At 40.1% G+C, this 25,438-nt stretch overlaps 1 protein-coding gene across 3 annotated transcripts in view; it reads left to right on the forward strand.

The window, feature by feature from the left end:
- The window catches only part of COL22A1 (collagen type XXII alpha 1 chain), a 226,658-nt gene that overhangs the window by 24,601 nt on the left and 176,619 nt on the right, over positions 1-25,438 (forward strand). For 2 of the 3 annotated variants that reach the window (XM_048938956.1, XM_048938958.1), the window contains exon 2: positions 5,288-5,854. In XM_048938956.1, coding sequence (XP_048794913.1) covers positions 5,288-5,854 — 567 coding nt within the window. Of the gene's footprint in view, positions 1-462; positions 619-5,287; positions 5,855-25,438 lie in introns of all 3 variants that reach the window. The other variant, XM_048938957.1, reaches the window with a different exon arrangement.

Consider the following 25,438-nt stretch of genomic DNA (forward strand, 5'->3'; position numbering starts at 1 on the left):
ATAGGAAAACATCCATGTGTTTTTAGTGTTCAGCATTTCTGAGGCTTGGGAACTGAAAGCAGCCATGGGCGAAGTGGCAATGTGTGTGATTTGCAGTGGGCTGTATCCCAGCTCCTCGTCTTGTATCTCCTAATGATAAATATGTGGGAGGACCATGTCAAGAATAGTTTCCACTCCAGTGCATTGATTGTGCAGTTGGCAGTGAGCTCAATTAAAGTATAATAATCTGGTAATCTTTCTCCTTTTCCACTCAGGCTGCTGCACACTGAATAGAGGCAGTGAAAGGCTATAACATTTGAAAAGTAGGTGAACTTCTTGCCTCTTTGTCTGAGTGGTTTGTGTCTCGTCAACAAAATGAGAAGCGGAAGAGACAACTCCCCAAAACCATGCTCCCATGCCTTGCATCATTACTTTTGTTTGCTTTTCTGTGAGATAACACTTGCTCTTTATTTTCCTTGATAGGCCACAGATTGGATTTCTAGAGAGCTTCCCACCACGGTGAAAAGACAAGCTGATGTGAGAAAGGAGATATGTCTGTTATGGGAAGATGCCATTTACTCTGTCTCCTTCTTTTCGCACTTGTGTTCAGTGAGGAGAGAACTGAGGCACAGAGAGCAGGTATGCACCATTCCACTCCTGTTAAATAGTGGCTGGGGCTTTTGCAAGACTGAGATGCTATCACTGTTATCATTGTAGGAAGAAAGCAATAAAAAAGCAAGCAAGATCCCCTGGTGTCCAGGGGATCAGGCCCAGCCAGCATGGGTTCATGAAAAGCAGGTTGTGCTTGACCAGCCTTGTCTCCTTCTACGACTGGGTGACCAGTCTGGTAGATGAGGGAAGGGCTGTTGATGTAGTCTACCTAGACTTCAGCAAAGCCTTTGACACGGTCTCTCATAGTATTCTCCTGCAGAAACTGGCTGCCCGTGGTCTGGACAGGTCTACCCTTCTTTGGGTAAGGAACTGGCTAGAAGGCCGTGCCCAGCAGGTTGTGGTGAATGGAGTTGAGTCCAGCTGGCGACCCGTTACAAGTGTTGTCCCCTGGGGGTCGGTACTGGGGACCATCCTGTTTAATATCTTTATTGATGACCTAGATGAGGGGATTGAGTGCACCGTCAGTACGTTTGTAGATGACACCAAGCTGGGAGGTGGTGTCGATCTGCCTGAGGGTAGGGAGGCCCTTCAGAGGGATCTAGATAAGCTGGATCACAGGGCTGAGGTGAATGGGATGAGAAGAAAAAAAAAGGAGAAAAAAAAAAGGAGTTTTTAGACGTTCTTTTAGTCTGAGGAATTGCTGCTTAAAAGAGATGTTATGTGATCTGCTCAGGCTGGAGAAGAAAAGGCTCTTGGGAGATCTCACTGTAGCCTTGCAGTATTTAAAAACAGGTTATAAGCAGGAGGGAGACTGACTCTTTTCATGGTCTGGTAGTGACAGGACAAGAAGGAACAATTTTGAACTAAAAGAGGGGAGGTTTAGATGAGGCTTTAGGCACACATTTTTTCTCAAAGGGCAGTGAGTTACTGGCACAGAGAAGCTGTGGATGCCCCATTCTTGGAAGTGCTCAAGGTGCCAGATTGGATGGGGCCCTGTCCAACCTGATCTAGTGCCTGATTTAATGGTTGGCAACCATGGTCATGGCAGAGGTGTTGGAACTACACAATCTTTGCAGTTCCTACCAACCCAAGACATTCTGTGATTCTTTGTTTTTATGATTCTACGATTTTTGTAAGTCTTTTAGTATCAAGTTTCAAAGGAATGACTACTTATTAACAAATAAAAAGTGAAATGTCATCTTTTCTAGTTCTAGTGGATCAGTTACAGAAAGGAAGTACTGCTTATAATTTCATTATATAATTATGTTAAATAATTTTGGTCTTATGGCTTGTTTGTGAGCTATTTATAATGGCAGTGTAGCAAAATGGTTGAGCCAGTGTCTGAACAGATGACTACAACTCTTGGAATTGTGGTTCCGGAGAGCATTCCTGTAATTAAAAAACTGAAAGTTCACTTTCTATGAATTATGTTCCATATTCCCTTAAAGTGAACTGTTTCTGCCAGTAAACAACATTCTTGGAAAACAATCAATTTTACCTAGCAGTGGACAATGCAGTAATAAAAATGCAGATTCATACTTACTAAAAGCTTTTCTGCAGCATTTAATCTCACTGCCATCAGCAAAGAATGACTGACTTTAAGAAAAGAATCCTGAAAGACCATATTTTTCTGCTCTGCAATGCTGCCTGAATAGGCATCACATTTTAGACTTCAAAAACACCTCGTTTTAAGGCTCATTGCCCTTGAACACAGATAGGATGGATTCTTTCTGTTCTGTTTGTTTTTAAAGTACAGTCATCTCATCTGCTGAAAGTCATTAAAATGAACAACGGGAAGCTCTTTACTTTGTGGGTTTTATAGTTAAACCTTTATATTTTGTGGTTAGTCTCAGTTAATATTCTTTCAGAAAGCAGAGATTAACAGTGATTTTTTCTTTCATTATGGAAATCAGAGATTTCTTGCTTAACTTTTTCTGTTACATCCTTTATATTCTGCAAAAAGCAAACAGAACTATACTTGGCAATCTAGCCAATATACATGGGTGCAATGTAATTGGCATTTCATAATACAAAACCATATTTTCCATCATCTTCACACTCTCTTTGCTGAAGAGAATTACTGCAGTCTCTGTGCAGCAGCTTCCAGGTAGCTGCTCATGCTGCTGATATATCCAGACAGATCCTTCTTGCTTTGTGGTTACAATCAAGGATTTCCTCTTTTATAAAATTCCATCACAAAACATGATCCCATATGGACAAGTTGTTTTTAACATGACTTCAATCCCATATGGGCAGGTTGTTCCCTTTGTCACAGAAAGAACAGCAACACCTGGCTCAGGTTTCTGGCATGTCCCCTGTATCAGAAGTAAACACAGCAACAGATGATGCTCATTTTTCATCATCCATAACGTACCAAGTGTATGTTCAGCCTCTCTCAAAGCTATCATGTAGTATTGTGAGCGTTGCTCTACAGTGTTGTAATGTCTGACTGTAATGCTGCTTCTCTTATTTGAAGGCAAGTTCTATTCATGTTACTGAGCCATCCACACACTCCTTTCCAGTGCAGGAGCTGTTGTAAGACTCCTGTCCTTTGTAGGGCAGATGCACAACATTAAAATGATCAATAGCATCAAAACTAATATTTGAAATGTAAGCTCAAATGTGGGAGAAGACTTTGTGACCTTAGGCTCCGATATCAGAATTCTGTGAAGACATGCTAACAGTATCATACCCATCCACCTTTGGATAGTGTGTTTCATACTTCTATTCACTGAGGTGGCTGTCATGCAAGTACTTGGATACCTCCATATTCTTTGGCCTGTAGGGAAAAATGTCCAGTCTTCAACTAACAGCTGGAATGGATGCTTTTACATTAGCATTTTAGATCTGTTAAAGAGTGCAGAAAGGAGTGAGTGTTTCCTAAGGCCTGGGGAGCCATAAGTGAGATGGCAGGACTGAGGATGTTCAACCAAGAATCCAGGTCATCAGAGAAACTCATAGTGATGAAACAGGTCCGAGATCAATCCAGGAACATGACTCAGCAAGGCATAGTGCAAATGTGGTCTAAAGACAGCAGTTGGGATCAGCCATCTACTGGGCAGATCTGCAGAAGAGAGGCATGTCTGAGGTGATAAGACAAGGGGAAGTGGTTCCAAATTAAAAGAGAAGATATTTACGCATAAGAAATCAGGTTTTTTAATAGAAAGTGTGGTGAGGCACCAAAGCTGGTTGCCCAGAGAGGTGGTGGATGCCCCATCCCTGCAGAAGTTCAGGATCAGGCTGGACTGGACACTGTGATTCTATGAGTTAATGTATCTTGATCACTGGTATGTAGAGGTTCAGTTGCTGGAGCCTGGCTGGAACTAATCTGGGTATAAAAACACAGAAATCATATAGTGAGGATGCCACTGATGTATAGAGAGCAAAACTGTTCTCAGTGAGCATACTGTAGAGTCACAACTTTCCTTGACTACTCCCAGATTTTCTGATCAATGGAAGTGTGTGGATCAGTCCAGAGCATGGAGGAAGTTAATGTCATGGTTTTGATATTAATAATTAAGTGGTGCGGGCACTTTTATGGACCAGTTCTCTGTCATTAAGCGCTATAGGTGCTTGGTTTTTCACATGTTTTGTCAAATTAGCCTTTTAGGATTGATTCAAACAAGCAGTTGTGCTTGTGAGACGGTGTAGGACAAGAACTAATGCAGAAATGATGACAGGTGGTTGTGACCCTATATAAATCGACTCTGTAGAGCCTTCAGTCTTGAAGCTGTGTGGTTTGTTAGGCACTACGGTTTATAATGGTGGATTAAATATATGCATGTATATGTTTTTCCAGGTGGCATAATGTTAATATATCTTGGTCATCTCTGGGAATTTTTATGTATATTTTGCCTGCTGGTTTGCATATAGTCAGAGAGAGCTAGAAAACATCTCCTGGGAGATTTATTTTCTTGGCAATCAGCTGACAAATATGTGATCAGTCTGGTTTCATAGGGCAAAAAATCTGCAATTAAAATACATTTGCCTTTCAGATTACACAGGCCACAGATTACAAATATCATGGCTGGAGCCAAAAGGGTGTTTGTAGAGATGAGTGAACTTTTTCAGTATAAAGAAACTGCCCTTTGTTGTCAGGGAAGCCATCCCAGTATTCAGTGAGTCATCCTTTAGTCAATAGTCAATGGCAGAGAGCCTCAAAATCGAAATAATCATGTTATAAAGTTGCTTCACCAAGCTATCATGCTGAGCAGAAGAACTGCTTCTAGCTAAGAATACATAAATCTTAATGTTAACGCAGGAGGGAACATGAAAGCTTCACTACTCAAGGTCAAGATTGGCATAGGGAAGGTCAGAACTGGTCTCTTGAGCTGAAGGTCATTTCAGAGCATTGCCTGAGCAAAGCAACTGCAATGAAGTTTTTAAAAGAGAAAAAATAGCTTCATATACATGCAGATGGTGTAGGTGAAAGATTGAGCAGAGGAAGTTAGTAGTGCAGGAAGAGGAAGGGTATGCATTTCAATGAGAAGTGCGTGCTGATCCACTGTAGATCTGAAACAGAAGAAGTGAATCACAAGGCAGAACGGCTGAGAATCTGCACTTTCTCTGCAGAAGAGGGAGAGAGTTTCTTGTCTCCTCAGCATTGCTCACTGAGGAACCATGCCTGTGGAATATTTGTTTTGTCTGATAGTTGTATTTCAAATTTCCTCAGCAATGTATTCTGCCACTTTTGCAGGTTGCAAGAATGTTCATTATGACCTTGTTTTCATCTTGGACGCCTCCTCCAGTGTCGGAAAAGAAGATTTTGAGAAGGTTCGACAGTGGGTGTCTAACTTGGTGGAAACTTTTGAGATTGGTCCTGACAAAACCCGTGTCGGTGTGGTGCGATACAGTGACAGGCCAACCACTGAGTTTGACCTGGGAAAGTACAAAACCCGTGAGGAAATCAAAGAGGCCGCCCGAAAAATTAGGTATTACGGGGGTAATACAAACACTGGAGATGCTCTCAGGTACATCAATACTTACAGTTTTTCCAAAGAGGCAGGTGGGAGACTTAGTGATCGAACTGTTAAAAAAGTGGCTATCCTTCTGACTGACGGAAGGAGCCAAGATTATGTCTTGGATCCTGCCAATGCAGCTCGTCAGGCTGGAATCAGGATCTTTGCTGTGGGTGTCGGTGAAGCCTTAAAAGAAGAATTGGATGAGATTGCTTCAGAACCAAAGTCTGCTCATGTGTTTCATGTCTCTGATTACAATGCCATTGATAAAATTCGGGGGAAGCTGAGAAGACGTCTCTGTGAAAGTAAGTAGACCTCACAGTTCTTTTACATGAAGAGAATTAATAGGTTCAATTAACATGTAGGTGTGAAAAGCTCTGATTTTTTCCTTTCATACTTACCTGATTATAATTCTATGCTGATAGCTCTTTATTTTATTGTCTTCTACTTTCTTCCACTCTGTAAGAAATCATTTTACTACCTGGCTTGCGTTGAACTGCTCCCATTCTAGGTTCTTCTGCCCAAGTTAGCTTAAAGTATAGATCAGCTTCTAGTGGTCAGCTAGAAAACAGATCGTGAATTCCCTTTTCATTCTTAAATAGTTCAACTGCCTGTATTTTTGGACTAAATGGATTTCATCTGATTTATTCTGACATTGGTGAGAAGGTTGATAATCTTATTTATAGCCCAAATTTAGTTAAGTTTGCATGGGAATCTTTGTGTTTTTGTTTTGTTTTTTTAATTGAAGTAGGGAAGTTTTTTATTTTGTTTTGTTTTTCTTCTGTCTTTATTAGATTAAAAAAAAAATGCCCTGTATAATCTACTGAGAATAGGAAACAAAAGGAAACTTATTTGTTTCTGTCTTTAAACATCCTAACTCTACTAACGACTAGTGCTCTGCCTAGCAACTCCATAAATCTTGGTGATGTTTTGAGTGGTGTTTAGTAGAGAACAGTGTTCTCTTGTTCTTGGTTTTGCTGCTTTTCAGTGTGTATTGTGGTCACTTTCAGTTCTTTAGGTCAAATTAATTAGATACTGTTCTGGATCATAGGTCTGAACTTGAAAGACAACAGATGAATCTCTGTGGGTTGCTGTAATGTTGTAGTGTCAGTGACCTGGTCTACAGGCTAGGAAGTTGTCTTACTGTCTGCTGGTAGAAATGTTTCTGGGAAGAAGCAGGTCTTCCAGTTTGATGTTGTGAAGCTCTATTTTTGCTCTCCATAACATTTCTTTGCAAGAAAAATGTGTTAATGTAATGCTCTGGACTTATGAGTGCTTCTTAAATAAAGAGTTGCACTTGTAGACCTAGGCCTGGTGATGCTGCCCCACAACATCATGATATGACTGCTTTTTTGCTGCTTGAATAAAAATGCTTGTAGATGGTGTGAGATACAAGTGAAAATCATGCTGGGTATTCACTACATGTTGCAGATTGAAGGAGCTGAATGTTTCTTCTTGAAAATGTATGTAATTATACACTTATGACCACAGTAGAATAAGGCAGGGTAAGCCCTTCTTGGTGGATATACTCAGACAACTCAAACAACCTCTTACTGAAACTGCTGAACAACCAAATTCTAATTTTCCTTTGAAAATCTGTCACATTTCTTTTCCAGGAAAACTGCTTTTAGTACTTCTTACCTGTTTGTTGCTTTCTCAAGAAAACATTTGCCCATTTGACAAAGTACAGTGCCATTTGTTTGTGGCTTTCTGAGTCCATGCTACATTCACAAACATGTTCATGTCACTCCTCAATAGATCCCAAAGGATTACTAGGAGCATATTTCATCCATATGTGATAATTGTCACTCTCCAAGATGTTTGTTTCCACCTTCACCAGTAGGTTTGGTGTGGAGAAATAAAGCCTCTGAAAGGGTAAATGAAAGGAAAAAGTTTAGTTGTATTAGAAACAGGGAAATTTAAGGAGAAAGCTGACTGCTGTATGGATTGGTTTCTATGTAAGAACAAAGGGAATCGGACAGCCGTCAATGAACATTATTAATTAAAGAGGGAGCAGAGAGAAAGGGAGTTAGGCGAACAAACACGGAGTGGATAATGTGTACGTTTTGAGGGACATTCAGGCAGAATAATGAAGTGTAAGACAGTTGGCAGTGACACAGGGGAAATAACCATCTGAGTGCATGAGGAATTTGAGAGGAGTGGATCCAGTATAGAAAGGGGAGTTAACAACTAGGGCAGTAAACACAGCTGCCTTAAAGTGTATCAGTCTTTACAGTGGCATGATTACCACATCCACAGCAGTTACAAGAAATAGGTCTGCAAAAGGTGTTCCTAGTGGGTGTTTTTCTGATTCAGAGATCCCAGTGAGATGCTGCAACATCTCTAGATCCTTCATTCCAGCCTTGGTAGAAGACACTTCTACTCAATATCTGGCCTCAATCCTTCTCACTATACTTGGAGCCTGAACCTGTCCTATATTAGCATAGACACTGGATAACCTTTTTTTATTCTCTAAATAGTGAAGTGGAACTGTTCTGGAGGATGAGAGGGAGCTGGTGCAGAATCCAGTCTCTTCTGGTGCCTGTGTCACTTTTAAATGCTGTTTTAATATGTTGGGAACAGAAGAGTTCACTGTAAGGGCTATATCTTACACGTATTTAGAAGGTAAGACTTATAATAGATGTTGTGGTTAACAATCTGTAATTTCAATGTGACAACTCTGAATAAAACAGGAACATACAAACCACTGGTAGGTGGAGAACATGATGAGGGCATATGCCAAGATGCTATTTAGTCTGTGCTGAGATAAAAGTGTGTATCATCAGAGCCAGCCTAGACTTTTAATAGATGCAATCCTCTGTGAGCTCCTGGGAGACATGAATCAATGAGTGGAAATGATAGAGGGGAAATTATTTTGTTGTACTGACCAGTGATGAGTTTTCCAGTCTTTTACTACTATATTACGAAATGGGAAGACTTGTGCAGAGTTGCCAATAGAGGATTTCATGCCAACAGCTGTTCATAATCACTTGTCTCTGGTCTCACTGGATGTCTGTCTTAGACACTGTCATCCCATCTTGCTATATCTGACTGAATTTATTGCTAAGAGCATGCCATTATGTTCATTTTTAACTTCTTAGCTGCTATTTGATCTTGTGGAAATGAGCAAGACAGAATCAAAAAATAACATGTCTGCTCAGTGAGATGTTGTGGCAGTGGGAGATATTTTTGACAAAAGTCTCCACTATGTTGTGGACTATATTTAGAGGGCAAAAATGGGTGATTCTTTCACAGGACAGCAGGAGAGATGTATTCTGTTAAAAATTCCAGATATGCGTTCTAAATAGAGTTTCTGCTTATATGTTGTTTAGGTAACAACAGGCAGCTATGGAATATTTAAAAATATACTGGCACCTGCTTCTGGTAGGTAAATAGAAGGTTTACGCTTGTCAAACACAGCCAACTGTTTCAGATTCAATACAGGTTTCATCTGATTCTGAACTTGATATGTTAGTGCATATATAAAGCTGTTGACCTGACATAGATCTGGTAGCTCTGGATGTTAACTTCAATAAGAAAGACATTGCAGTGGTGCCCTAGAACACCCACATGTGGTTAGGGATAATTGTTTCTTAAACAAAATTGATTACAGTGTTCTGGATCCGTTTTTCTGTTGCTGTTAACCAAGACAGGTGATAAGATGCTGTTTGCAAAACTGAGCAAAAATGTTCTCCTAAAACATTCTTGATCTCATTCTGACTCCATAAAGGAGAAGCCTGTGACTTGGCAACTTCAGGCTGATTTCTGAGCTCTAATCTACTGCAAAGTTCAAATTTCACAGTTTGAAAGGAAATTTGGCATGAGAGCTATAGTCTCTGCTAAAAATTATTTTTTTCTACACCTAGTAATAGGAGAACCACAAGCAGATGTTTTCTAAGGAAGTACTGCGCTCAGCGTTGGTCCATGACCATTAGTAAGTTGTATTTGTAATGCAGCTCTTTCTACAATCAGCTTTCAGTAGCCTGTGAGCTTGTTTTATCTTTCACTATGAGCTCTTCTATAAGTATGTGGAAGACTAAAGGACTATGTCATTAAATCAGTCTCAAATCTTAGCAAGCGTAATGAGCTAGAGCTGAAATATTTCAGTATCTGATAGGTACCAATACTTCATCATTAATTTCAGTGCAGATACCAACTCCTGCAATCAAGTCTCAAAAGCAATCACATGTTCAGATGATTCATAAAGTGTATTCTATTTTGTACTTGTCTCTTTTGATTTTGGGTTGTGTGTGCAGTTCATAAAATGTAAGTCCAATAGTACCATAGCTCTTTTTCTAAATGCAAAAATGCTTCCAACCTTCCATGCAGAAGCTTGAACACCATTCAAAATACTTAAACTCTTGAGTTGTTTAAGTCAACTTCCTCAAGTTCATGACATATTTGCAGAGGAATTTGCATTAAAAAAGCAGTCTGTTTCTTGGTGAACTTTAATATTAAAAAATATCTCATATATAGAGAACATGCTAGAGGATAGAGGATAGAGGATAGGACAGTCTCTAAGAAACTTATCAGTATGATGGAATCATACATGAGTACTGAAATATCTGAGCACACCAGCACTTAGCAGTACTTACCTAACTGATGACATGAGCATTTTTTACTCCTTGTTGTCCTCTGAGGTTTCACTGAAAAAAAAAACAAGTATTTATAAATAGCTTTGCATTAGACATCATGGAATAGGGAAGGAGACAGAATTTGTAGACTTGGGAATCTGCAGTCTACTCTTCCTTTCATAGTCTGTGTGTTCTCCAGAAGTTTGGCTTCGTGGTAGTTCCAAGCCTTGGATTTACTGCAGGGTGGTTTAGAAGCTGTTTTTTATTGTTGTAATCACTTGTAGAGACCTTCCACAAATGTGAACATTTGTCATGTGGGCAGAACTTAGGGCATGCTATACATTTACTTGTAAAAAATTGTGACACCTTCATCCATGTTGGGTGCAGAGAAGGTTGAAATGTTTTAGGGTGTTTTAGAGTAATCTGAGCTGTCTAGCAGACTGGCTAAAGTCTCATTAGCACCGGATGTCCCATGAGGTCAATCTCACTGTTGTGCCTCCAACTCCTGTATACATCACACATGCCACAGATTGCACTCCTAGTGGGTTGTTGTACATTTGTCTGCTTAAACAGTACGTTCAAGCAATGTGGCTATCAATTTATATTTTGCTTGAAAAAGGAGCAAAACTTTCACTTCTCATGGGTGATGGCCTGGCAGGATATAAAATGACTGATAGGTCTAGTGGAGATCTACCTTCTGCCATTGGTTGAAGGACAGTTTGCTGTCTTGGTTTGTAGCTCTAGCAGACACAGCAAGGATATTCTTTTATTCTGTTCCAGCATTCTTTTTTGATTAACACCAAACACTTGTCTAAAATTATTGAATTAGTGAAAAATAACTCCAGAACTGGTGAAATACCAGAGCTCAGGAGCTGAGCATTGACTTTTGGTTGATTCAGTTCCTCCACAGACTATTTAGAAGAAACTCTTTTCCCAGATTGCGACTGCAGACCTGTTCTTCTACTGTACCATCTCCAATTCACTTAAATAACTTCCTATTTTGCTTGTGACTCTGAAATGAATAGGTTTATTCTGAGATTAGCAACAGTGCTCTTTTACGACCAGTTAAACCCGGCCCTGCTGCTAAAAATGTCTTACTCCTCCTTGCTTGTTTCTCCCATCTGTCAGCACAGGCTTTTAAGTGGCCCTGCTATGAACAACAGCAGGGAGCCAGTGAATGTTCTTTCTTTCCTGGATTAGTTTTCTCTCAGATTTAGTTCACTGTGAAGCCACATGGCTGTTTGTTGTCTCAGAGGAGAAACTGGCACGAAGTGAGAGTAAGTAACTGAAGATGGGAAGAAGAGCTGTGCTGTGTCTTTTGGTACGTTGCTAATTCGTACTAGCTTGATGGACTATACAACATTAGCTAAAGACTTCAGAAAGCTGAGCAGAATCCTCACTATAATGAGAGCTGGTACTCTGCTACAAAGTGGATTGCTAGACAGGTTCTTCCCACCCAAACTCAGCTTCTAGGCTTCAGCAGAGCATGCTTTGCCTTGAGTACACTGCCTGTTTAATAAAAATAGTCCACTGCAGACTAACTCTTCATGATTCTATTTTACATTAAATAGACTTTTCACTTTCCATAGTTATTACTAATAGGTGAGATGGGGGAGCTGGCCACTGCTCCCAGCTGGACACAAAGTGGCTGTCAGTCCCTCCAGGCAGCACATCGATATTTCTGTGATCCTACAGCTGTACCTTCTCTCCCCCAACTCTGCTACAGCTTTGGAAAGTGATTTATCAATTTGCTTTTCTTTCTTTGTGTGCTGGAAAATGCACGCATTGTCTTCCAGTGCTGCCTTGTAGCAGATGTGATCTTGTTCCTGCCTTTTACTTAGGGAACAAAAGTATGGATGCAACAGTCAGTGATGCAACATAGTTTTAGAAGCAACTCCAGGGCAGAAAATGGAGTTACTTCTGTTCTTTGACACAGCTGAGAAAAGTAACCTGCTCCAAAATTTATCTTCCAACAGAACCACTGGAAACCTTATCAAGAGATTCTGAAAGTAGAGATAGAATAAAATGACATAAATTAAATCTTTTGCACTTGCCTTTTTTTTTTTTTTTTAATCTCCAGTTTCTTTCTTTATCAGTTACATTGAAATAATAATAGTATCTTGAAACATAGACAAACTTTTACATGAAACAACGAATCTCTGAACTGCCAACAATACCTTATCCAAAATCATAGAATCTAGTCGAATGAAACATCTATATTAGCTTGAAATAGTCTTTCTTGCTTTTCAGAAAAGAAATCTCTCTGAACAATGTTTAATGTACAGTAAAACTAATTGTAAAGGCAGAGAGAAGATTAGGCTTATGACAAGTAAAAGCAAGTCCCAGACATTAGAAAGAAACATTGAGACAATCAGGAAAAGTACGAGTCTCAGTGGCAGGAGAAATTACATCTTATGAAAAAATAATGTGCTATTTAGTGAACAAAAAGAGGAAAAATATGGTAACTATGGGAGCCATTCCTAAACAGTGTAGGAATGAAAGAGAAATGCAGAAATAGGAATAGACAAAAAGCTGTCACATATTCTCATGTGCTCAAAGTTATTAGCACCTTGTTTCTCAGCGTTGCCTGCAGCCCTCATTGATTTTGCAGGAGCACAGAGCGCTCAGCACTTTCAAAAATGAGGCCATGGAGCCCAATACATACCAAATGCAATCAGAGGGAGGCTTTCTGTCAGCTACAATGGGCTCCAAATGATGGGGTGAAAAAAAGGGCTTGTCCTTGGGACAGCCCTATCTGTCTTGTGTTCCCTTTCTAACAGACCAGCGAGGAACCCTCAGCAGAACAAATAAACTCTGACAGGGACCTCTGTATTCAGACTCTCAGCAGGAGGCTAGGGCAGGGAACACAAAAACCTCTGAGGCTTCAGTTTTAATTACAAGTTTTTCTTAACATGCTAAATGTATAGATGAAGAGAAAACCCTTGCCAGGTGTCCTTTGCAAAGCTAATAGCTCTCTTGTGCAGCCAAAGCTTTTTCCCCGCTTAATTTAAAGACCCTTAATCTGACCTTCACTGAAAGAGTCACAGTGCATTGAAACAGGGTGCTCAGGGAAGTGGTGGAGTCGCCATCACTGGAAGTATTCAAGAAAAGGGAGATGTGGCATTTAGGGACATGGTTTAGTGGGCATGTTGATGATGGGTTAATGATTGGTATAGATTGTTTTGGTAGTCCTTCCCAACCTTTATGATTCTATGATGCCTCTTCTTCCACTTCTGTGTCTTTCTGATCTGTGTTTAGAGGACCAGGATGTCTGTGCCCAGGACTAAAGCAAAGCTTGTCATTTAAATTTCTAAGGATTTATTTTGTAGTTTTCTAGGTAGATCTCTGATACATGTAAGATTCTCTGCTACAGAGATCTTCACCCAGGGGTTGTTACTTGAATTCAAACTCATATGAAGTAATTATTTCCTTTTTCATCCAGCACTCAGCAGTGCCTCAGTAAAGGTAGGGAGGCACAGGTGTGTGTCCTGTCTCAGGAGACATTCAAGTGCAGAATGGACAGGGCTCTAAGCAAACTGATCAAGCTGTGGGCATCCCTATTTACTGCAGGAGGTTTGGACTAGATGACTTTTAAAGGTCCCTTCCAACTCAAACGGTTTTGATTCTTTGATAACATGAAGTGATTCATACTTTCTTCTTTGGAAAGTTTCTGAAGTTTATCAATCCTTTTGGTCATTGAACCTAATTCCTAATTTTATTTTAAATGAGCTGGGCCAACAGACAAAATTCAATTGCTATGTACTGACCTGCTGAGAATATTTCTTCCCCAGTGGTAGAGCCACACTGTGGTTAAGTTGGTAGACTATTTTTGTTAGTAAATTGTAGGGTGTTTAAATCCCATCAAGGTCCCTACAAGTTACACCCAGAAGCCATATTCTTTTTTAAATTGCTAATCTGTTTATAATGTAAAACAAAAAGCATTGAGGTGATTTTGAACACCTAGCTTTTTGGTAAGGTAGTAAACAGTTTCTTTAAAATGCAAATAAGAAATTGAAATGAGTCCTGTGATATTAATGTTATTGCAAATCATGGAAAGTGTACTGGAATTCTGCATAAAAAACCCTTCAATATGCTTCCCGTTTTGGGAACTGCAAGTACTAATAATGCTAATGCTGACTAGAAATAGAAGAGGTTTCTTTCAGGAAAAATGGCTGGATCAATTGAATACAGTGATTTTTTTACCTTGATGTTCCTAAACTGTCAAACAGTAGCCTTCTGTGTTACCGGGTTTCAAAACTCAGTTCATTTCATTACATCTTAATAGTAAAAATTGTTAGTTTGACTATAACTTGATCCAAACTCCAGGAAACTGAAAAATACTTACAAACAAACATATATACGCATATGTGTTTATATACACTCTGAACAATAAAGCTATGTCCTTTCAGCCCGAAGCATCAGTTCTCTTTTTATTTTTTTTTACAGTGCTGCAGACAGAAAACCATAACATGTTAAAGCCCTAGTGAAGATGAAATACAGAACATTTTTACTGCAGTGTAACTACGCAAGATCAACCAATCCACCACTGTTGGGCAAGACTTCGTCTAGCTACACTGCAGTCAAAATCCCTGTGCTTTTTCCCCTAGGTTTTTATATCAAGATGGATAACATATATTAGTTATTTGCTATAAAAGCCTCTTACTTTTGGCAGTAAAAACATATCTCTGACTGCAATGCTACTATGACAGAAGTAGGAAGGTGCTGCAGAATTTTAGTTGCTCGTACTAATACTTTTTCACAAACCACTCTAAATCTTGTGGGTGTTACTGAGTTTAAAACAGATGTTGGATCAGAACTGAGATTCGCAAATTGAATTAAACAATAGCGTTACCTTCAAGTATTGTAGCTTTACCTTCAAGTAGCTTCTGTGGGATTCATATCTAACTTCAGTGGCTTTAAAGTTATTTGTCTAGACTCTTTTGATAGTCAGCAGAAAGGAATAGACACATCCAGAGAGTTATTCATCCTTTCTAAGAAGACTGACCAAGACAAGTGGCATGATTCAGTTTCTGAGTGCCTATCTCTTTTCATTAACTTTCAAGAGAGTTTAGATAACTTGCTCGTATTCCTCATATTGACAGCCAATGTCTAGCTATCTGAGGCCATGATATCAGTGCAGTTGCAGGAGACAATATACCAGGTCGGAAAACTATTTTCAAGTATTGCTATATGTAAAGGGTAATAAAGGGTAGATATGACACCAAGGGACATGGTCTAGTGGACATAGTGGGGATGGGTTGATGGTTGGTTTAGATGATCTCACTGGTCTTTTGCAACCTTAATCATTCAATGATTGTTCTATTGAATTGTACTTCATCCCTAAACCATGTGCAGAAGTGATTACATTTGTGAAAAGAATGTTCTCCTCTCCCTTATCTTGTGTTTCTTCCTAAGCATTGAGGTAATTTGGCTCTTGATTTGGAGTGTACTGTGATACTACTTGCTCCAATAAGTTGACTCATTATAGCAAGGAAATAATGCTTTAAAAAGCAACAAATGGCTAAAATACATTTAAGAGTAGCAGAGAAGGAGACAGGTATTTTAATTAAAGTTATTGAAAGAAACCTTCACTAAGGATCACCTTTTTTACATCTTAATTTTAGCAGGAAGGTTGCAGCCTAAGACAGGCCCAGAAATCTGTTCCTCTTCAATGACCTTTCAGGCTTTCACTGTAATAAAGCCAGACCCAAACATAAATGGATCTCTCTGCTGGAATCAAAATGAGAAAGATCAGACCAGTTCACATGTTGGCAAGTCCGTGTTACTGGTCCATTCCAAACATCTTCCTATACAAGCAAGCTAAGACTTCACATGTAAGAGCTAGTGAAAAAGCCTGGTAGAAGAACTGTGAGTATATCTTGTGGGCTTTTTCAACTTTGAACTCTGAAAAATGGCTTTGAATCATCACTGAGCCCAAGTATGTAGTTAGGTAATTTAAATTCTTTACTCAAATTCCCATCAACGATCTTTTTTTTTTTATTCAAATACCTAAAGGAAGAATGCAATGAAGATGGATCCAGACTCTTTTCGGTGGTGCCCGGTGCCAGTACAAGAGTCACTGAGTGCAAATTGTAAGAGAAGAGGTTCTCCCCAAACATGAAAAGCCACTTCTGTACTGTGTTGTGTGGGTGGCTGAGCTCTGGCAGAGGTTGTCCAGAGAGGCTGTGTAGCCTCCATCCCTGGGAATCTTCTAAAGTCACTTGGACATGGGCCTGGGCACTTTGGGAGGGAAAATCACTTACATGATTAAATATTTTTTTTTTCCTCATTTTTGACACTTCATTTTCCTGTATATTTTGTCAGTGTAGTTTATGGAGAACCTGCATTCACACTCCCCTTCCAGAGACACAGCCTCATTCTAGACTCATGTCCTGTTAGTGCCAACCTCATTGCATTAATGAAAAGGTTAACAGAGCATGAAGCCAGAAGAAAGTCATCATTATCTCAGCTGTATCTCATATGTTATGAGATTTCCTAAACTGTGAGTATATAACATCTTGTGAAAAAAAGGCAAAGCGTCCCAGAAAATTTACTGTGTTAGTTACAAATCAATATACTTAGGGAGGTATCTGCTAACTGTTCCTCCAGGCTATCAAAGAGAACTGGAATGGAATAATGAAATGTGCATTTTGATTCTTAACAGAGTAGTTTAAAGATGAGAGTAAAATCTGCCAAGCTACAAATTTTTTGAAAATTCTATCTTGTTTCCCTTGTTTTTTTTCCTACTTCTTTTATTAAGCATAGCAGCTAATGCTTGGCTTTTTTACCTATCTGATCAGCTGTTCTTGGCCTTGATAATATCCTGAAGAATTAATTTCCTGGGACTAATACTGCATTTATAATGTGTTTCTCAATTTTTTCCTGCTCACAGCTTTGTATGGTATGAGGTCTCTTTTAATTTATGGCAGGTTCAGAATCAAGGATTTTTATCATTCATAAATTAGCAGTTTGTCTTAGTGGGAGGGCATTTTTTTTTTATTTTACTGTAAATTCTTTTGCATATTATTATTTAGCTAAAAATACTATCCAGGGTACTTGCTGAGAGTGTGGGAATAAAGCACAGGACTACTAAACAAATGGAGTTAGTAGATTGCTACTCCCCCAGACCACATTCAGCTCTACCAATTATTTTGAGATGGTTACACATCTCAAGTAACTTGGCTTTGGAAGTACATATATTTACTTGCTGTAATAAAGTTTCAGCTTTTTAATTTGATTTTCATGGGCTCATTCCAAGGTCATAAAATGTTACGCACCCGGTTGAAATTTCCAAACCTTTGTCTTGATCATATGAAAACAAGGAAGTTATTCCTTGTTCGGGTCCTACAATAAGTTGTTTCCTTTTTTTTTTTAACTTCTTATTTTAAGATAACTGCTCTCAGTTTAGATTATTGCTAAAGCAGGAAGATTGATTCTGTGGCTCTCATCTAGGGCATGGAGTAGTTACACTCATTTATGTTTATCCTCAGTAATATCTCACTGTAAATCATTTTCCATGCACTAGTAATGCAGTAAGATAATAATTTTTTTAATTGGGCAAAACCTCAGAGAAAGTATTAGACTGATTTTCTGCAGCATTGTGCAGCTATTTATTTTGGACCTGACGTAGTTCTAGCATATCCAACAGTTTTCTTAAGGTCATGCAACAGGCACTAAAAGATTGCAGAGAAAAACTGAAGTGACAGGATTGACATGCATGTCATGCTGGGATTATGCTATTCAAACACTGCACCAGCAGCACAGGTCTCCTGGTATTTCTCAGCAGGTTCTGAACCTCATCTTGAAGGAACATCTCTGCTGCTGAAAGAGCCACCCACGTTCCTCATCCCATCTATGCAAGCTGTTGGGCTGGGTTTGTGTAATATTCTCACCACACTGGCCATTTTATTGGGTTGTTAAAGCACAAATATGCTTTTAGATGTGGTGCAGCTCCCTCCACTATGGGAAAAACTTTATGCAGGAAGCTTGGTGCTCCTATGCATGAAGAAGACGCACAGGCCTGGTGTAAGATCCAACCGTTTCAGGCTTAAACTATGGCTTTTCCTACTACCAAAAAAGATACGAGCAGCCAATTTAGAAATTATTTTTAGGAATTCATTCCTCACCCTTGAATATATGTGGTTGTATTGGGTATGGGGGTGATGTTCCTACACTTTGCTATCATGCTCAGCACAGTCCAGTACTGTGTGGACACTGACTGTTTCTATAGGTTTCCAGATTATATTTCTGCTAACTGCTAATCTGTCCTTTCTCTGATAAACAGAAATGTTCAGTGCCACACCAGGGTGATTTTGGTGCTGGTGCAGTTCAGGAGCAGTGCAGGAACTCATGAGGCTGTAATCGTGCAGGGCTGGCCCTTTCATCTTCTGTTCTTTTCCTTCCCAGTAACTGCCTTCCCTTCACCACAAAATGTACAGGAGAAAAACAGCTTTTCAGGAAAAGCGTTTTCTACCCGTAAATCTGTGCTGTGGTGGGAGGAGAGGGAACAGCACCAACAAGAGCAGATAAATTTATGCCAAAACATTCATAGCCACAAAGAGATTTGGTTAGTTTGTGGCTTTTCTCTCCTCGTCCACCCTTTTTTTGGCATAAGCTTCCAAGTTACCTGATGTCACCAGAGGGCCACGGGGCTGTGTGCACCAAGCCTGCTCCCCACTTTATCTGTTCATCCCCCAGAGCTTCTGCCTGTGGCTGGGTGGTTTCCCACAGAAAGTGGGAAAGTGGAAGATGCCTGTGTTGTGGATATAGGCCCTTCCAGGCTTACCATTGATAAGGAACTCAAGCATGTTTCACAACCCTAGCTTGAAATTAAGCTCCTCTGTGAAACGTGCTTCATCCTCTTCTGCACTCGCTTCTTTTTATGGCATCTGCTAAAGGATTTGTTTTTAAATGTATGTATGTGTGAATATGTACGTATCTAACTGGAAGTGAATCAAGAGGTTTTTTTCAGTAAATGCAAATAAAGACTAGGGAATGTAAACCACATGGGTGGCCAAATGTGCTATTCATGCTGGGTGGGTCTGTTCTCCCACAGGGGGAGCAGAACATCCTCATTTCAGAATAGCACAGAGTTTTCATTGAATCAGTGGAAGTTTAATTATACAGTTTTGAAGGGGACAGTGGAGAATACAGTCATATACATCCAATATATTAAAAGCAGCTGGCGTCAGTAAAGATAAACCAGTCTCTGGGTGTCAGTTTATTCCTGCTTGTACGTGAAGCTTTTCATCTCACTCCAAGTCTGAAGCATCAAGGCTGGATGCCAGGTTTGAGTCTTGCTACACTTTTGGGTTTGTAGCTGAGGAGGAACTGTGCTGGGGTGATGCTTGAAGAGGTGTCAAATGTTATATTCCACCTAGAAAAATAAAACACTGTGTTTACTCCCCTAAGAATCCTCCTACAAGCATTTAACCTTCCATACTGGATGCATTGTTTCTTCTATGGCAGCTCTTTTCAGTGAAAGTGAAGCATAAAGAGATGAAATCCAACTGCAAGTGGTGTATGATCCAGCTAATAATGTACACCATGGCAATGTTAATTAAAAAGCAATTACACTTAGCAGTTAATGTATGTGTAGCTAATGCAAATAATAGATTGGATCCCCATGCAGAGCTTTATGTTTTCCTGGACAGATACTTTATGATGAAAACTTGTGTTTATTTAATAACTGTATGAAATATCTTAATGTGAGAGTCCTGGTCCTGCAGACATGGCACTGTTCCTACCTCTAAAATAGGCCCACTGATTCTTTGTCCTTCTTTGTTTGCCCAGCCCTCCTTTAAGATCAGCAGAGAAACATGCCTATAGTCTAGACTTGTGTCGCTGTTATAAATATATAGGTCCAAATTCATTCCCACTCAGTAATTACAGTGGTGTGAATGTGCTTCACAATTCAAGGCCTGCTTCTGACCAGGGATAAAATTTGTCCTTTCATCAAAAGAACTTTACCAGCCAGAGATAATATTGCCATTCTCTCTTTAATCTTTCCATGTTTGTTAAAAGGCTTCTGGAGTCTCTCTGGAGTTTCTGAGCTTCATTAGATTTGGTCAAACACAATGCCAGTAACATATTCTTATTAAGTTAATAGATTGTGTGTTCTGTTTTTATTTTATTTTATTTTATTTTATTTTATTTTATTTTATTTTATTTTATTTTCCTGGTCTAAGGAAATGGTTGAAAATACTGAATCATAGAATCATTGGAGTTGGAAGGGATTCTTAAAGACCATCTAGTCCAACTCTCCCACAATGAATCCCTACAGTCCAATTAGGTTGCTCAGAGCCTGGTCCAGCCTGTCCTTGAATGTCTCCAAGGATGGGGCATCCACCACCTCTCTGGGCAATCTGTTCCAGTGCCTCACCATTCTTATTGTAAAAAAACTTCTTATATCCAGTCTAAATTTCCCCTATTTTAGTTTGAAATCATTTCCTCCTGCCCTACCACAACAAATTCTCCTAGAGTCTGTCCCCTTTTTTCTTAAAGCTCTCCTTTAGATCCTTTAGAACAAGACTGCTAATCTCTTGTATCATTCTTTGTTTTGGGCTGAATCTGAATCTTATCTTCATGTTACTGTTTTATTTGGAGTTAGAAATGACCTTGCACCCAGTTCATGCCACATTAAACACCAGTCTTGCTAATGATCAAATTTCTCAAACCACCTGTAGAATAGTATATTAGGAAATATGACCATCTAAGCCTTTGAAGAAGTACAGAACCATGAAAACAAAGGTCTGGTCAGCTATGTTAAAATTTGCTGCACTTATGGAGATTGTGGAGTCAACCACAACCTCTGCATGACATACCAGACCATAACCACTCTGGAAAACACCATGACAAGCTGAATTCCTTCAGCAGTACTGAAGTGGAAACTGAAGGTTTCTCAAGAGACACATGAGATTCTTTTCTTTTTTTTTAATCTCTGAGGGACAGCATCACCAAGAGCAAAAGTAGAGTCCCTTTTGTCACTTAAGCGTCATTTAACTGCAGGCTGATGCCCTTCTAAGAGGTATGGTCTTGCCCAGCTTGGTCTCAAACTCCTGGATTTAGCAGAATTTTCTTCTCATGAAGAGGATTTTAATTCCCTGTTGGGAATTAGTAGGTGGGACGTGTGAAGTCTGATGTCATGTGCAAGAATCATAGAATTGTAGAATCCTAGAATGGTTTAGGTTGGAAGGGACCTTTAAGATCATCTCATTCCAATCCTCTGTTATAGGCAGGGACTGCTCCCACTAGACCAGGTTGCTCAATGCCCCATCCAGCCTGGCCTTGAACGGTTGGGCAACACTTCCTCCCCTTCTCCCCTGCCTGTTTTTCCTGAAGAATTTATACCCATCTATTCCTACATTCCAGTCATGAGAGCCATCCCACCATGTCTCAGTGATGCCATGACATCATAGCCCACGTGTGCATGCCTGTAATTCTTCTTGCTTGTGAAGCCTTGATGCTGGTCAGGGTTTCCTATATCTGTAAATTCCAATAATTTGATAGCAAGAGTTGAGAAAAGCTCTTTGTTGAGAGATTGCCAATAAATTAACTTCATGGTTTCATCTGAACAAAAAGCTACCACAGCAGGTCTGAGCTTTCAGATTCTGCTTGAAGGGGTGTTTAATTCTATGCCTGTGTATTGAGTATCCTCACATGAATGGAAGATGGGAAGAAGGAAAAATGGCAAACACATCCCTGATTAGAAGGCAAACTGTGCTCTAATGGAGATGATTAGAGACAAATTGAAGACTTTGTTTGTACATAAGGCAATAGAGTGGTTTTCTTGTGTTTTGGCCTGGAGGGCTGCCACAGTGTTTATCAGTATCTAATCCTGAATCAGTTAGGGGCACAGAAAACAGTGCCACATATCCAACACTTCACAGGGAAAAAGGCCATGTGCTCACGCTGGTGATCACTGAAGACAGTTCACACTTTCTCACCAACATTTCTGGGTCTGTATCTTCTGACTTGCCTGCTTCTTGCAGAGGTAGCACTGGAGCAATTTGAGAGGAATCCAAATCACCCTATGACACTATGATTCTATGAAAAGGACTCAGTCCTGCATTGTCTTACTTCTTACAGAATCATAGAATCATCAAATTGACTTGGAAGGGACCATTAAAAGTCATCTGGTCCAACCCCTCTGTTCCAACAGGGACACCTATAGCTAGATCAGGTTGCTCAGAGCCCTGTCCCAGGAAGTCTCCAGGGATAGGGCATCCACCACCTCTCTGAGCAGCCTGTTCCAGTGCCTCACCACCCTTACTGAAAAAAAACTTGTGCCTTACATCCAGTCTAAATCTCCTCTTTATTTTGAAACCATTTCCTCTTGTACTATCACAGAAGATTCTGCTAAGGAGTCTGTCCCCTTAGTATACCAAATGTTCGAGTATGGAAGCATTGGTCTTCTGTTTTGGAAGGTGGATGGAGTTTTCCTCAGCTCATTTTGAGTGGTTGATTTCTGTTGCCTTTAGCAGCATAGCCATCATATAACTTACGTATATCACATCCTTAATGGTGTCTTCTGAGTGAATTTTCAGTGAACTGTGAAGTCTAATCTGAAATGTTGCTAGGATGAGAAGTCAAGTGAAATACAGAAATTTAGGGCACCTCACAGCCAAAGCCAAGACTGTGACATATTATATATAAAGGCTCATCACTTCTTATTAAGCCAAAGCTATCTTTGACCTCTCCAGAAAAGGCAAGCTGAGGCAAGCTGTCTTTCCTGTCTCCTTTTCTTTCTCTCCAGTTATTCTCTGTGAGCCTTGTCAAGATTAACCTCAGTTCATCTGAATGTCTGTGTAACATCAAATTGAGTTTTGGAGGCTGGCAGAGGTAACAGGAGACATTGCTGTTTCATTGTGCCTTGGTCATTAGGGATATGGCTTAGTTTGTGGTGTCCTATGATGCACATTTAGCTTTGTTTCACTGCTATCAGCAAAAGCAGCAGGAGGGTGGTCACAGAACAAGACAGCTAGCTACATTCTGTGCTCATTTACATTGATCTAAATCCAGATTAATTTCACTTTAATGAATGAGCAACTAAACAAAAGAGTTGGCCTATCACCACACTTAGCACTAATTAGTATTTTTCTTACCACTGCCTGCAGAAAAGCCAATCTGTTTTGTATTCCGAGCTGAAAAAAACACCCTCCGATTTGCAGTAATTTTCATCACCAGCATGTATGTCATTCCTCTGGGCTTTCACAGCTGCTTAGAAAATCCTATTTAGGGACAAACTAATGTAGCCAGGCTGCTGGTGGTAAGGAAGTGCAGCGCAGGGAAAGTTACACATGCTGTCTGCCATGGGGACTTCCTGGAATTTGTGCTGGCTGATGCTTCTTGTGTCTCTTTTTGTGATAGCTCGTTTCCATGCAAACAGACTGGTTTTTGTGAAATACCAGTGTGAACCTGTGTGAGTGGCAGCTGTGTTGTGCGGTCAGGGTAGCCTTGCCTTTGTTGCAGGGGTTAGTGCTTGCTTTCTGTTATTCAGAGCCGCAATTAAAGGAGGGGGAGTTGTGGTTATTAGTTGTGCTCACTGGGGCAGAGCACAATGATGTCTGCTCAGCATGAGAGGGAACCCCTGGCTACTTCAGACAGCTGAAGCTTCCAAAAGACCCAGGCGGAAGCAGGGAGGGGGAAGAGGACAAAGCTCTGGGTGCCATCGCCAGGCAGGGACACTTTAGACTCCACATGTTGAAGGCAGTCCTGCTCTCCAGAGGAGATGTGGGGCAGTGCGTGGGAATGGCACCGGTGCCAACAAGCTCTGGCAGTGAGGTCTTTGTTCACTCATGGTGTTTACTGAACTGATGGCTCCTGTATCCAGCACTCTGATATAGGAGGTGGCAAAGGGCCAGATGCCCCACACTGGAACTTGCAGGATGTGTTTTGGAGTTATTAGAAGTTTTGTAAAACCTGGATTAACTTCCTTAGCTCTCTTTTTCCATCTCCTGCACTTCTCTTTTATGTATCTTGTGTAATTTTTATAATGAACTTATACTTTCTGCCACTTCATGTTTTAGACTGCTCCAGCTAATAGCAATTATACAGAATAGTTATAATCTTATGAGAAAGTGATGAATTGAAAGCTTTAATATGTCTGGTCATAATCCCATAGCAGTCTCTACCACTGTTAATTCCATGTCTATTCAGACACAAAATCCCAGTGCCCTGCTACACTCGTGCAAATACAATCTCATCCTCCTGTGATCCTTGTCCAGAAACAATTTTTTCTTTAGGCCAGCATAAAAAATCTGATCCCCAAGGCTATGCCTCTGTAAGGGAAGTCAGGTAAACATGAAAAAACATTCACCATATTCAGCTAAGGCTCAACTCTCGCTTTAAAAGGGGAAGCACTAGCCTCCAAAAAGTAGCTGGTGTTTTCTTATGCACTGTAGCTCCTACAACAGCATTACTTCTCTTCCAGTTTCCCGTCTACATCAGTAACACATAACTGCAAGCCAAACCTCACTGAACAGAAAACTTCCCTAGTAATTAAACATGCAGTAGTATTTTTGCATAGCTCGTCTGGGACAGATGCTGTGGTTCAGTCCTCTGCATCACGCACACGTACACACACACACACCTTCCCCATTGCTTCTGGCTCTCATGAGGGACTGGGAATGAACCATGGGGAGCTATCTGTAGAGTTGCTTTCCTCTTGTGCTCCCTGATAAAATTAATGGCTGATTGCCCCATTCATCTCTAGCGGTTCCAAGGAATTGTAATTGTGCCCTATTTGTGTCCAGAGACAAGCGAACAACCCAGCCAAGCTCCGTCCTTGCTCCTCCCTCTTTTTGCTTTGCCATGTGCCCAATACACTCTGTATAAAGCATAGGAAATAACTGCTAAATTGTTACCAAGACATCAAAAAATTACTTTTTTAGGTAATGACTTCACTAGTGCTAATTTGTCTCTATCTTACTGCAGAGGAAGGAGTTCTATCTCAGAACCCTTGCTAAATCTACTTTCCATCTGGTGCTGGAGAGGAGTATGCAGTAGGAGCAACAGCTGGAAGTTGTCCTTCAGGACTAATCTGAGGCTCTTGAGCTGAAATGCTGTACTTCTGCCTGCAATTTGTATTATATTTCTTATTGAAACATCAATTTCAATTCTTTCTTTCCTAATGGGCAGCAGATAAAATTATCTGCCTCCCACACCATATAGCTCTACGTGCATGAGCTTGTGGACACTGCATTGTGTGGGAAAGGAAATCATTCAGAACTGTTTGGGGACCTTTTAATTAAATACCTGTCACAGAGAGAATGCTAATTCATCAAAACAGAAACCTTCTGAGAAAAGACATATTAT

Source organism: Lagopus muta, chromosome 3 (genome assembly GCF_023343835.1).
Source record: "Lagopus muta isolate bLagMut1 chromosome 3, bLagMut1 primary, whole genome shotgun sequence".
Classification (NCBI taxonomy): Eukaryota; Metazoa; Chordata; class Aves; order Galliformes; family Phasianidae; genus Lagopus; species Lagopus muta.